We start from the raw sequence: 14,631 nt of genomic DNA, 5'->3' as shown, positions 1-14,631 counted from the left end.
ATATAAATATATAAATATAAATATATATATATATATATAGCATTAATAGATTTAAAGATATGGATAAGCATAAAAAATCATAAAATAAACAAATAAATAAATAAACAACTAATAACTATTAGATACTTCTTTCAATCTTTGTTTCGAAGCTAAAATTATAATTAAGTTTTGTATAGATTGTGTGATAAAGAAAATAGAATATTAATACATCATAAGATTTGATATAGTTAGATGATCTATTATTGTTAATAGCATTCTATAATAATCCTTTTTATTTTTAGCTTATCCATATATATAAGTTTTTAAATATCTAATAAGAAAGTTTATGATAAGATCCAAAACATCTTTATAAAAAGATCCCAACAAGAATTAAGAGAATATGTTATAAAATAAATAATAAGAAAACCTTAAGAATTATTAATTGAAAAGAAATACTGTCAAAATTTATTATAATACTAAAACTTAAACAATTTGTATTTCAAATTTTATTAATTATAATTAAATCTTATATCTAATTAAATTAAAAGTAGATTTTTAATAAAAATAACATTAAAAATATAAAATTTAAGAATTTACAACCACACCATATCAAGGATATAGATTATATACTTTGAATGATTGAATTTAACTAAAGGAATTTAAATAGAAAATCAAGATCTATACTTAGAATCTTGGTTTCTGTTTATTAAGTTATTTAATCAACAATTATTATCTTGAAAATCTTTAAACTTAAGTAATAAATATGCTTTATAACTAAAATATTTAACAAAAAACTAATGTGAGTTTTTTTGTTTGGATTTTCAAATGTTTAGGATTTAAAATAAAAGTTGCCAATATATCATTACAATACGTGTCTTTAAAATTGTATGATAGTCTTAGTTTTATAAGTAATTTTAAAAAGAATACATGTATATATATGTATGTATATATATATATATATATACATATATATATATATATATACACACACATAGAAGTCCAGAGCAAAACTTATGATGTATGCTACCAAATCTAATTTTAAAATATGAGAGGTACATAAGAACTTAGCAACTCAGTAACAAATTAATAAAAAAAAAAGAAGCTGAATTCTAATAAAGTCTCAAGTAGAATGGAAGTGTCGATTTGAGCTAAAAATAAAATAAAATAAACTTATTTATCTAATTTTTCTTTAGAGACTATCAGATAACATATTGAATTAATAAAGTAACAATAATATTTAGTTTTATTTTTGGCTAATTATTTTTTTCTCAAATAAATTAAAATAATAATAATAATAATAATAATAACAATAATTTAATGAAACAGAAATTTATTCCAGCATAGAATAACAACTCAGAAAATATGAAATAGCAACCATATTAGTGGCCCAATATTACCATACATCTCTCTCCCTGTATGTATATATATATATATATATATATATAGGTGTGTGTGTGTGTATATTATTAAAATTGGATAATTTGTTCAGACAAGAACGACACAAACAAACGAACATATACGAGAGAGAATGGATAAACTCTGTTGGTTTGGATGGAGAAATTCCCCCAACATCGAAGAGAACGAAAAAGAAAAAGGAAATAAAGAAGGAAGTAAGTATGTCCGGGTGCTTCGGGAGCTTCGTCTCGTGTGAGGGAGAATGGGGAACGTAGAATTGGGGTGGAGGGGGGGGCAGGGGGGGCTTGCCCTGCCGTGGCTTGCCATGACGTGCCTTGACTTGCCGTGCCTTGCCGCGACTTGCCTGCCGTCTATGCAAAGCAGGACCCTGCTCTTTTGCAGTGGCAGCTACCATTTGCAGAGGCGCTGGGCTCTCTGGGCTTGCTCTTCCTCCTCCAAGTCTCCCCCCCCCTTTCTCTCTCTCCCTCACTATCTCTCTCTCGCACTCCCCTCACTATCTCTCTCTCGCACTCCCCTCACTATCTCTGTCTCGCACTCCCGTTGCCACCCTCGCTGCGACGCCCATTTCAGCCCTGTGACCGGAATGTGGGTCAACGGAGCGCTTGCTACACTCGATTGGAAGGCACCACTTCGAAATGCAGCAGGAGGAGGATGAATCTTTAGGTTATGGAGTGTGTGAGGGTTTTTGTTATCGTGGGATCGTGGTGGGATTTCAATCGGGGTTCGTCCGGGTGCGTGTGAGCAAGTGTGATTTCGGTGCTGTAGGGTCGAATTCGACACTTTGTGTTGGCGGAGTATGGGCATCTACGTACGCATTGCTTGCTTTCACGAAAGCATGTATATTTTTGCTATCGTTTTTATTACTGGAGGCTGAACTCTATGTGCATAGATTTGATGATGCAATTAGAGCTGTTGCGGATTTTCAGGAATTACACTCGCAGTGTTCCTTCAGGTAAATGTGATTTAATTCTCCAATTTATAACCAATAGCTCACCGCTTCACAGAATGTGATCACATGTCTGTATATGTGCCCTAAACTTACAATTTTTTCGATTTTCTATTTCGTCTCGGAGTTCGGAACGTCACTGTAGCAGGTAGAAATTAGAAAAATTACACAACGTTAATGTGTTTGAAACCCTTGAGCTCTTCCTTTCTGAAGCAAAGTAGCATTTTCTTCACAGGTGATTGCACGCTATCTCAAGTGTAACAAGGGTAGGCGGGTCATTGATTTTCTCTAGTTAAGAAGGTGATGTCCTTCGATAATTCGACTCTTCATCTAAATGATGCGTATAAATCTAAAATCGTCTTATTGGGAAAATAATTGGAACTCGCCGCGAAGTCAATTTCCTGATGGCTGAGGTCTTTCGTAGAGGTAAGTTCTGCCAATAAGGCTATTGCTGTGGAATATCATACTGTTTTGTGGAAAGTTTCAACTGCATAACTTAGTTGCAGTCCAAGAGTGTTCGTGGTTGACTTTCTCGTCATCTTACTATCACAAAATTAATTAACTGGAGCTCTATTAATTTTGTAATGAGTTTACTATCCTGTTTGTACTATTGATTTCTGTAGTTTTGCATTTTGATCATTTCTTGTCCCCAGATCTCTCCACCATGGATACACAACAGGCAGTCGATGCTCTTACAGATCACATGGCCATCTATCATCGATCTGCTGAACGACTGAAAGCAGGAAGGTCCACTGGTGGTGACCTTAAAAATAATCCCAAGCCAGGGGCCAAAGGTGGCAACGTTGTCAAGCAGAGAGTAATAGAATGGCTCTCTGAACTGAGTACTTCCCAACGGCAAGCTGTCCTCACCGTCTTTGATAGATCATGGGTCTTACTCTTGTTGCAAATGCAACAGAAGTTGAATGAGAATGGACCTGGAAACTTCATCATTCTTCCGGATATCCCAGCTTCAAGTTTGTCAGTACGATCGAACACGGAAGTATTATCTCACTCTTCAAAGCACCAAAGAGGAAAAAATAAGAAAGGGAGGGCTAGCTCCAACACCAGACGTGGTCGAACATCCAAGGTCTCAAGAACGAATAATGATGACCACCTTGAGGGCAATCGGAAGTTTGAAGGTCACACAGGTTCTACAGGAGTAGCAAAATTTGCTGCTGAAAAAGTATTTCCTTTAGATAGTGTAACCTTGCCAGGTCTTTGCTATCGAAAAGCTAATGGTCTTTTAGCCAGATTGAAAAGTCAGCAGTTAGCTGAGGAGAAGCTTCGTAAAGCTGTGCAAATTTTTAGTTCCCAAGACGGGCACAAATCTCTCATCAGCTGTGGATCTGAACCTGTTTTTGATGCACTATCGCTATCAAGTGAATTGGCTGAGAATTTGGATGTATTTCTGGAAGTCATGGGGGAAATATCCTATGGAGAATTTCTTGAACATCCCTTGGGGCTGACGGCATCCCCATGGGAAGAGACACCGTGGTTACAGGTACCTTTCAACTTGTTCTTCATTGTACTGTGGCGAATTTGGACGAAACGCATCTAATATATGACAACATATATCCAGGAAGGTCTCATACCATCCATTCTGCGAAATGATCCAGATTAACATCCAACAAAAGTTTAGCAAAACACTAGTCCAATTGAAGCAGAGCCTAGAACATAAGAGGCCCGAACAATTGAAACTTGGTTAACAATATCGCATAACATCTAATATATTATGAGTTAAATTGAGTAAAAATAATGAAATTTTAGGGATTCAGATGCAGGTCCTGTACATGCTACTTGCATCTTCTACTCTCCTGCATGATATTGCACTGCGACTGTACAAGTCTTAGTATCCTGTGCTCACATGAGGGAATGTTGTCAGGTCCAGGGTTACTACAGTGTTGCGGCCTTTATAGCAAACAAGTTGGAGATATGTATCTGGTCATCTTATTCTTTGTCCATGGGCAGTAAGCGATCCTTCAAAAATCAGTGGATCATCAAGACGAGCGAATCATTAAGGTCAAAATGGACTTCTGGAAGATCTGTTGATGTTCTTGAATCAGCAGCTGCTGCTCAGAGTTTACATGAGAGGAAACGAGGCTGCATTGACTGGTGGAACAGGGTGGACTGTGATTTGAAAGAGAAAACTGTTCGTTCCGCCCTAATAGCTGCAACTAAATTTGAAGTGAGTTCATGTTGCCAGAAAGGTTTTATGTTACGTTGTATACGTAAAATTTGACGGATTTGTTAGAAGCCGACTTTACTGCTGTCGGTATAGCACATATTGCTGAAATCTCTCACATGTGGGACACATATTTACATCCATATCACTGTACTTCTGCCTAGAAGAGAATGAACTGGTAGAAACAATCCTCAAAAAATACCTATCTTCCTAATTTATCCTTTCAATACGCTGTGCAGGTCATTAGTGCCGTTTCATCGGCAAGAAGTGCAATCCGGAGTATCAAACCGGCACATAGATCTCACGAACTGTTGGAGGCTACGAAATACAGAGGAAAGAATACACGTTGGACCAGTCTCTCGGATACTGAAGTGGAACATCATAAATTGGATTTAAAAAACAGTTGGAGCACTTCAACACTGTCTCCTTTGCTGTTGGGCTTGGCAGCACTAAAGGAGGCTGCGGAATCGGGCATATTATCAGGTGAATCACTCACGATAGCACCACGCAGTAATAATTTGTTCTTTAGCAATTTGGAATCTGTACACACCCTTCCTGATCGAATTGTGAGGAGGTCGAGAAATGTATTAGCACGAGTGATGAACGAAGCTGTGGAGTACGAGCTTCTTCAAGGAGAAGTAGGAACCAATTCACTGGGTGCTGGAACTGCCATAATTGGGGAGTCTAAAGGGGTCAAAGATAAAAAGAAGAGACGAAAAAGAAGTTCAGTGCAGAAGACTGGGCCAGAGAGAAAGGATTTGGCTGATTTGGATTGTAAGACTTCTGAGGTATTTAATTTCCTTCAATGTTTACTCCCTTGCTTATGATCACCTTAATCTTTTAGTTTGAGTAGAGGCGTGAAATCAATGGCATCGAAGAATATTTCCTTGGTTTGCTCAGTTGGAGTATTTTTGACTGGTTGATTTGCGTGTGACGATTATGCATAGTGAAGAACCGCAAAACATGTTGAACTGAGCTGGGCTGTAGAACTTGATCCCAATACTGGTTGTTTTGGGAGATTTTTTATCCTAGTTCGTCGACTAGTGCTGCTGACACCTTGAAGTTTTGAAGTTGCCTTAACGCGTAAAGCAATTAATGATGTCTGATCCAAGGTCGTTTAATCTATTGACCCTGTTCGATAATTTTGAGATATTTGAATAGCAGTACTGATAGTGGCTTTTCTTTTGAATATGGATAGGATTGTTCATCAGCTGCAAGGAATGAGGACAAAAAAGGTGCAGACCCACAATTTCTAAGCGCCAAAATTCCAAATGGTGCTGTAGGTTGCTCCGACTTTTGTGTGGGTACTATTCAGAACTCGAACCCTCAAACTCGGAAACCAATGAATCAGAAGCATGGGAAAGTTGCTCACACAGGCCCTGGTGTGAGTACTTCTGATCTGCATGAGCATAAGGGGCAGTTTGAGAGGTTTGGGACGAACATTAGCAGAGATGATGAAACTTGTGGCTCAGAACCTGTTGCCAGCCCTTGCTACACTTTTGTTGTGGATATTAAAAGTACTACTACACCTGTCTGCGATGCTGGTCAGGCACCCTTCATGGCCCACGGTAACCTTTGCAATAGTAAATTAGAACTTTGCGCGGGCTGTGGAGATCGGGCTGTTCTTGATGCTGCGAATCAGCGTCACGGAGAAGTGGCGAATATGGTTTCGAACACTTCTGACTTGATTAATGCTGCACAGGGACTGGAAATTCATGATAGGAATGGTTATTTGAGACAGTCCGACGAAGTGAACACTCGCGTATTGTTCCCGGTTGGGGAAGAGCCTAGTGTCGGTCAAGCTGGATCTGAGGTTCTTGAAGCTTTGAATGTAGAACAGGATCTTCAGAAGCAGTTTGACATGCCAGAATCTATATATGATCATGACTTTAATTTACAAAGAAGAGAATCCAGATCATTACAACTGCGCTTTGGAACGATAGAAGTAGTGACCTCTGATGTTCAGGTTCCAGTAAAGTCTTCTATATCATCTAAAGCCTTAGGTCAGCATTCAATTATTCCAGAAACCCCAGGAAATGGTCGCAAATGTAGAGGATTAGATGAATTAAGGATTGCAGAGGAGAGCTGGGACACCGCACATAACGTCGAAGCAACACCTGAACCAGTGTATGATTCTAATTTAAGACGGTCTGGACACAGGTCACAAAGCTTGCCCTCAGGGATCTCAGCATCAGGTATGCATCATGCTTTTTTCCCTTGTTAGTAACTTTCAGGCCCTAATTTCATCTTCCGCTTTTATACTAGTTTCAGAAAGATGTCTTTTATGCAATTATGTACTGTACATCTGACGTGTTGTTTCATTATCTTCTTAATGGAGAAGGATGATCTTATTTTATTATATCTTCTTACTTATTGTAAGCTCTTGTAATGCGCAGGAAAGCTGTTCGCATCACAGCCTGCACCAACGTTTTTCCCGGAGGAACCTGTTCTGGTTCGTAAGGGTGGGTCACTGCGATCTCAACATAATACTCCTGCTTTTGCTATGTTTTATTCTCATGAATGGCCTGGTTACTCACAAGTACGGGTCCCAGGCAGCACTGTGCGTCCGACAGCCACAGAAAGACTCCACCTGGATGTTGTTCATGACTGGCCTAAATGTCTTGGTGCCTCTTCAGTTTCCATCTCCAACACTGTCCCTGCTCCAGGAAATCTTGATTGGTCTCCATTGGTGCACAATGGGTACAGCCTTACCCCAATGGTTGGGTACGCTGATTCAAATGAACCTAAGGTTGTCACGCTCTCTCCATTTTCATCCTCTCCATATGCATCAAGGACCCCACCCAATGGGCATACAAGATTAGGGGAAGATTCCGAGGTTGAAGAGCGCCTGTATGATACGGACCTTGAAATCTTTGATGCAGGCGATTTTGGAGACCTTGATGGGTATTTAGTTTCTGAAGAAGAAGGAGAACGACAAATAGAGGACAATGCGCATGTGAAAGCAGAAGACTACAATCAGGTCTTTGGTGGTGGGGTTATGTACTGGAACTCAGCTGATTATACCGGAATGGGTTATTCTCGACCTGGTTCTATGAGTTCCGATGATAGTTCATGGGCTCGTAGGGAGGCAGATCTTGGTGCTGTACTTGATGATATAGTCGGTATTCCATACGGAGTTCCATACGGAAGCAAAGGGTCAACAAGTTCCAATCTTTCCAGTACTTCTCCTTCGCAACCATCTACTTCCCTTCCAGTACCTTTTGACCAGATAGGAGGTAGCCAAGTTGGCCCGCGTGTTTGTTTGACCAGACCTACAGGAAGTGACTTTTCAGTGAGCTATAGGGCTTTTTCTGATGATTCGCAAACAGCGGGGACAAATGTGGGCAACTCAGCTGGAGTAGTTGATGGCATAATGAGTGATGGATTTATGCCAAGGTTACGTCCTATAGTGGTGATGAGAGATCCTGGCCTATCCAGGTCCATGGGGAAGAATGAAGCAGTTCGTCTACGAGAATTACGCAGTCCTCATATCGTGTCAAGAGGGGCACCGGATTTTCCTGGAGATCGACGTCGGCGACCTTCCCCCCCTGTAACTCGCCATGCTCCACCTCCGCCTCCTCCTTCGCCGGTGGCTGGCCTCAAGCGTAGGAAGGGATGGATGTCTGCCAGGTCAGGGAGCTCAAGTCCCCGCCATTGGGGCCTTACAAGTTGGTGGAATAAGGATGATGTGGACAATTTTGAGGTTCAAGCAGCAGGTAGAGATAATGCTCTTGAAAATGGAAGAAGAATGGCGATTTTGGCAAGCACCCCGCCTATACGTCCCATGTCAAGAGTTTTGCCACTAGAACATTCGGTAGCCATTCACTCATCAGCCTTGGACCAAGAGCACATGGTATAAATCTTTCACTTTCTTCTACATGTTTCATGTTATGTCACAAGTCTGCCTATGTGATTATCCTTGATAATATATTCTCGTCATTTCTTGTTTAAAAGAAGAACCTACAAGGACCGGGCTCATGCTTAACTGCTGCCGTTTAGTTTCTTTATGACAAATCTACTACTTGCAAACCATAGATTCCTTTGTCAGTGCACATTTTTTATTTGGAGCTAATCATCATATGTCATGTTTCTAATGGTTGCGCAGGCTGATGAGGCTTTGGTAATGCAAAGCACTGTCTTGTTTAACAAGAATCCTTCTCTCCAGCTTGTTATTACGCTTTTTCACAAATCTCTTCACAAGGAGATTGAAACATTCTGCTTGCAGGTATGGTAACCATTATAGAATTGATTGGTTTCTTTTTGAGCTTGTTGCCGTTCTAGATAATAGGGGGCCTATCATGCTAGCTTTGACTTTAAATCTAGTTAAGAGTATTTTATAGCGGCTCTTTAAACTCGTTATCTAAGGGTTACCCTTTGGCGTTCCGAAAAGCGGAGAGCTTGTGTATACTTAATTCTGCATTGTCCATACTGATAATCTGGTCTGCAATGTCTATCATGTTGTAATCATAATCTAATAGAGCTTTGTTGTCAACTGAAGGTTGCTGCAGAGAAAAGACTACGGATGCCTTTTATCAATACGGCGGTTAAGAAGGTAACACACTCTTTGCAAGTCTTATGGCCAAGATCGCGGGCAAAGATTTTTGGTTCAAATGCTACCGGCTTAGCGCTTCCAACTAGCGACGTTGATATTGTTGTTAGCTTGCCTCCAGTGAGAAAGGTACGTTTGGCAAGTACAATTTTAAACATTGAAAAATTCAATTTAATGCTTGTGTTGATATGAATGTGCACTTCAATCTGCTCTGCAGGTTTTTTAATTCTTGAGGAGGATCAGATGGTGATAATTCAAATGATGTTGATATAGTCCTGTCTTATTTATTTGATTATGAGCATTACAGGCGCGGAATCCAATTAAACAAGCTGGAATATTGGAAGGGCGCATTGATGGGGTTAAGGAGACTTGCTTGCTGGTTAGGGTGCCTTTAGCATCGTCCCTTATGTAGCTCTTAACTTTGATGGAGTTCATCCTTATCTTATCAGAGTTTTTGATAAAATTGAGTGTTTATTTCTAATGTTAGTGAAAAAAATGTCATTGCTTATGTTGGTAGTTGTTGAACTGTAGCATGCAGCACGTAACCTCGAAGATCAGGATTGGGTGAAGTCCCTGCAAGTCTTTGAGCGCACGATGGTACTTAACAATTGCAACTTGTTTCAGCATACGCTTGTTGACTCATTTGCTAGATTCTTGTTTTGCTGCTTGTATTATTGCATCTATACTGCAGACTGCGGAACCTTCATGTCGAATTTCATTGCAGGTTTGGTTGTTTGTGTCCTCATATTGGTTGGAAAATCTGGCAGGTGCCAATCATAAGATTGGAGGCTCACATCTTACCCCATCAGTGTGAACTGGGTGACATTTCTTTGAGCGTTAAAGAGACATGCCCTATGGGCTCGAGCAATGATGCACAAGATGGATCACCAACTAGTCAAGACTCAGGTGATTCCGGCGAGAAGGAGGGTCCATGGGGATCTAATAAAGATCGTCAGATAGTCCGCCTCGATATCAGCTTTGAATCTCTAGCCAATACAGGTCTTCGCACGTCCGAATTGGTGAGTGCGCTTTATACAGCTTGTTATTGTGGTCAATGTTGAATGATATGTCGTACGTAGTAGAATGTTACCTGTGTATATAGTTAAGGCTGACATCTCTTCTGATGTATTTGTTTAGCAATTGACTGCTTTAGTTCAAGAGACAGGATTTTGGGTTTAATAACTATGTACTTTGTATGATATCTTATGTGGAGAGCGCTGTGGCCAGGTTCGGGAGCTTGTGGGACAATTTCCTCCTTTGACACCCTTGGCTCTAGTATCGAAGCAGTTTCTTGCAGACCGAAGCCTAGACCATGCCTACAAAGGTGGTCTAAGTTCTTACTGCCAGGTTAGCTGCCACGCGAAACCGGAATTAGAGCTCCCTGAGGCTATGCGGTTTGTTTTGTGATAGAAGCCTTGCTTAGTCTCAAATCAGGAGTGACTAGAACTCCAAAATGCATGTGTGCTTGGGAACACAGGCTAAATTGTTGTATATACACAACAACTTGGCACACAAGGCTGAAGAGAAAACAACCGTAGTCCTCCCTCACACTCACCTTGCATAGTGGTAACCGTGGTTTGATCTTTTTCAGTGCCTTTCAAGGGGTTTCTTACATGAATTTTAATATTCGTTGGTGTCTTTGCTGTTAGGATACGATTTTATGTGATAGCTTTGAGCTCTTCTAGTCATGCCAGCATATGGTATTTGCACCCTGAATAAGCAATAAACACCAGTCTTACTACTAACTATTATGGGGATCTCAAAATTGGCGCTGCTTGTTCCACACTATACGCTTGAGCAAAAATCTCATAATGATTAAAGGTGAGGCAGTCCAGAGGGAGAAGACTCGTTATGAATATGGAACCTAGGAAGGTTGTCTAATTATAGTATCTGGTAAGATCGTGTATGTGATGGTCATGTTTCTTTTGTTTTATTTATATGAATATTTCATTCACTCACATTTGGATTCTGCAAAACGTTTTCAGGTGCTATTGATCACGCGATTCCTTCAGCATCAGCAACATCTTGGACGGCCTTCTTCAAGCCAGGTTGTCTTCTTTTCATTTGACGACAGGTTCTGTTATATGCTTGCAGCTATTATGTGTAAGATGTTTTTTTTTCCTAGTCAGTTCAGCACTCTCTCCGAAGAATTTTTCATTTTGATTACTGTATGATATCAAGATAAGGTTACTTTGTTAGTAACAGTTTGTTAACTGACTGTTGCTTGATGGCATTTTTAACAGAATCTTGGAAGCTTATTTATGGACTTTCTGCATTTTTTTGGGTATGTTTTTTGTCATATATAGGCGGATAGTGTTCTACTTTTATGACAGGAATTCAAAATCTTGTGGTGTAGAAAATACAACCAGGTGGAAGTACGAAACATTGGTTATTCTTGTGTGGATTGCAGCAATGGACAGCCTAGAATGCATTTTAACATACGATGTTTGCTTGCAATTTCTTGTTTGAAGTTATGTGTTTGATCCTCGAAGCATGTGCGTCCGTATTCGGGGTGGAGGAAAGTATGTAAGCAGAGATCGTGGCCCTAGGTATGTGTTTTATTCTCGTGTAATCGTATGTATTCACTTCATGTATCAAGTGGTTGTTAATAAATATCCTTGCATCTGAGCCAGGTTGTAAGCAATTGTAATGTGTATTATTTGTCTATTGTCAGAATATAATACTTGTATGACGGGAGCGCAGTCAGCGGTGGCAAGAGGTTTTGTCTATTTATTCTTGATGTTAGTCACTGTGTTGCAGTATTGATCCTTTGTACATTGAAGATCCATTTGATTATGAGAACAACGTTGGCAGCACCTGTTTCCGCATTCAACAAATTGTGAAGGTACAGCGAAATATTTGCTCTGATAATTCACATGTTTCGGACTCAATTTTATGCTGTGTGAGGGCAGTTTCCAATGTCTTGGAATACTATCTGGCAATAATTTTGTTCAGTAACCTACTTTTTAGTTCATCGTAAAACCTTGAGGTTATACGACGTACTTGCTTAAAGTGATGTTTACCTCCACATGCAGCATCAATTTCTATAATTGGTAATTGCCAATGTAAGAAATTGCACAGTAATTGACTGTTTTATGTAATGTGGTAAAAGGCCTCGCCGTTGTTATGATTGACTTGCAGATGCGCTCTTTTATCTTTATTCTTGAATTGAAATTCCACAATTGGGAGCTGGTAATTCTCAGGAGTCCAGATTAAATTTTTTCGTTGCATTCTGTTTGGATCAGGCTTTCGCAGACGCCGACTCCATTTTGGAGAAAGAACTATTTGAGGCGTCCGCTACAGATGGGAGCGAAGGGGAAGACAGGTTTTATTTACTACGAAAAATCATGCCCAGTTTCGTGGGCAAGTGATAAAATGCCTGAGCAAAGCCTGTTCATACTATTTTGTTCTGCTGCAGAAAATCAACCAGCAGGTAAATAATGTATTCACTTTCTATTTCCAATTATGTTGGTATTTACCTTGTTATACTTTACTAGATTATGTGAAATATGATTCCTGATCCCAGTGGTAGCGTAATTAATTTTGCATCTGTACGAATAACCTGCAACTTGTCAAGGTCTATCAACCTTCCTACCCAATAAAGTTATGTCGTGAACACCAGTCGGGTGTACTGATTGAGTATGCTTCTTGACACTTGTCATTCATATTTTTCAACAGGTGCCATCGCTACACATCAGCATGCCACACACAGAACATCTGGTTCTAAGAACATGTGCCAGGTCCATCATAGATGTCTCAAATCCTATGCTGGTATGAAACTAAAGCTCCATGATTTCTGCACTTGCAGACTGAAACACACCCGTCGATTGTCCTGATGCCGTATGGCTTACAAGCCTTCACCTTGTTTATTATCGACATTAGTTTATATTTGTATGTGCTCTATGGATCGTTGTAATCATGTATGGCTCATAGACTACAGCTGCCCATGCTTGTGTTTCAGCCGTTGTCACTCTAGAGTACTAAGATTTTTGTTGTGTTTTAGTCCATATTGCATGTAGCTTAGCCTTATACCCCTTCCTGCACTATTCTGTGGATTTCATATCCTTAAGAAGAAGAGGTTGCCATTGAGTAGTCATTTTCATACAAGCGAATCACCTCATATTCTGTGTGTTGGAGTATGGGATGAATTTCTGCTTTTGTACTGTGCAATTGTTTAAGACTGATTGTATTTTGGCTTTGCAGGTTTAAATGTTTGCTAGTACACATCATTGAGGCGAGATGTTAGCAGAATTACTCTTCTATTCGTATGCATGACCGTTCGCTAAATGCCAGATGACCAGCTACAGGCATGATTGCATTCTTCGCTCCCTTCCATTGACCTAACTCTCAGCAATTAGAATGCGTGGGCTTATGTTCCTTATCTGTGTCTGCTACCTATAACGAGATTGGTATTGTATGCATTTTTGGTGTCTGAAATCAGCATTTGTCTTGGCTGGAGGATATTTTGCTGTGTTTTTTTTGAATAGTTATTGAAGTTTACATCTTCATTTTTATCTTTATATTATTTTTTTGTCTGCAGTCTTGGAAATAGTCAGCAAGCTGAAGGATAAGGCGTTCACCTGTTATACGTCATTGAATGAATTTTTCGCGCAGTAGCTGTTAACACATCAACCTTTGTTTGGTTACTTAGGGTGTTTTACATGAGTAATAGCTCACTCAATAGACTTTCAGAGATTCTGAATTAACGGTTAATACTAAGCTCAGAAACTTCAGCTAAGTTTATGTTATTCGGAAATGTAGGAGCATGGTATCTAGAAAATATCTGAGCTCAAACATGTGGGATGCGTATGACATTTCCCTCAGCACCACTTACTAACTATTAAATATCTGAGAAAATAGCTTGCAGGTTACAGTTACTACTCTTGTGGAACTCCGATTGACTCATCAATCAAGGAAATAGATGTGCTATTCATAGCGATTCTTAGATTTTGTAGCTCGTATGACTAGCTATGCTTGATACAGAACAATAAGGACATTAATCTGTAAATTATTCACCATTCAAAAGTCAGGAATGACTAATTAAAATCTTTTGTCGTGTAAGTTGTACATTTTATTTTCCACCTAACAAGTTAATATCATGTTTCTTGTTCTTATTTTACATGAGATGCAACAAGGATGCAGAATTCTCGTAAAGTTGTAACCTCAAATTCTCTACCACGGGTACCCAGCACACTTAACTGGAAAAAGCTGACTCAAATCTGAAGCTGGACCTTAAGCGCAAGGCAGCCACTCAAGAGGCAACTAATATGAGGGGAACTGAAAAATGGACAAGAAATAGTGGTAAACTTTTAAGATCAATCCTTTTGAGGAAGTCTAACTGATGAAAACCTGGTCTACCGCTTCAGTCCTTGTTGCTGCACAAGGTTCAAATGGTGACCCACAGAGCTCATGCAACGTGAAATTCATTTCAGTTAGAGTATTTCGCTGGTTCGACTCTTGAGAGGTCAAGAGAAAGGGATTCTTCGAGAAGACATGAGCTAGCAGTTAGAAATCGTGCACTGACTTGCCTCAGTTTTTTAGGTTTCTCTCCACTTTTAG

The 14,631-nt window shown here is 39.7% G+C and overlaps 1 protein-coding gene across 3 annotated transcripts; it reads left to right on the top strand.

Moving 5' to 3' along the window:
• The first annotated feature begins 1,793 nt into the window (after nt 1–1,793).
• LOC112293342 (uncharacterized) lies at nt 1,794–14,121 on the top strand. 3 transcript variants are annotated; one of them, XM_090256810.1, is made up of 22 exons: nt 1,794–2,347; nt 2,577–2,767; nt 2,995–3,842; nt 4,224–4,526; nt 4,763–5,311; nt 5,722–6,718; nt 6,920–6,985; nt 7,406–8,376; nt 8,629–8,748; nt 9,022–9,201; nt 9,380–9,451; nt 9,604–9,669; nt 9,840–10,091; nt 10,300–10,419; nt 11,058–11,120; nt 11,316–11,356; nt 11,544–11,621; nt 11,833–11,917; nt 12,318–12,505; nt 12,751–12,843; nt 13,276–13,379; nt 13,613–14,121. In XM_090256810.1, exons 2-19 carry the CDS (start codon nt 2,746–2,748, stop codon nt 12,441–12,443), a joined length of 4,959 nt encoding a protein of 1,652 aa, XP_090112936.1. In that variant the 5' UTR covers nt 1,794–2,347; nt 2,577–2,745; the 3' UTR covers nt 12,444–12,505; nt 12,751–12,843; nt 13,276–13,379; nt 13,613–14,121. The 3 variants fall into 3 exon arrangements, with proteins under 3 accessions (XP_090112936.1, XP_090112934.1, XP_073395756.2); XM_090256808.1 differs by having other exon boundaries at nt 6,920–8,376; XM_073539655.2 differs by having other exon boundaries at nt 6,920–8,376; nt 11,747–11,917.
• The last annotated feature ends 510 nt before the right edge of the window (nt 14,122–14,631 follow it).

The sequence above is a fragment of the Physcomitrium patens genome, chromosome 16 (assembly GCF_059467195.1).
Source record: "Physcomitrium patens ecotype Gransden chromosome 16, ASM5946719v1, whole genome shotgun sequence".
Lineage (NCBI taxonomy): Eukaryota > Viridiplantae > Streptophyta > Bryopsida > Funariales > Funariaceae > Physcomitrium > Physcomitrium patens.
The sequence above is the reverse complement of the archived record's forward strand: the minus strand, read 5'-3'. Positions and strand labels throughout refer to the sequence as shown.

Bases quoted from the DNA above. Each gene is read 5' to 3' on its own strand.
- LOC112293342 (XM_090256808.1), top strand. From the start codon at position 2,746: ATGGCTGAGGTCTTTCGTAGAG. The intron at 10,092-10,299 runs GTGAGTGCGCTT...CGCTGTGGCCAG, and splicing joins GTCTTCGCACGTCCGAATTG to GTTCGGGAGCTTGTGGGACA. The intron at 11,622-11,832 runs GTATGTGTTTTA...ACTGTGTTGCAG, and splicing joins AGCAGAGATCGTGGCCCTAG to TATTGATCCTTTGTACATTG.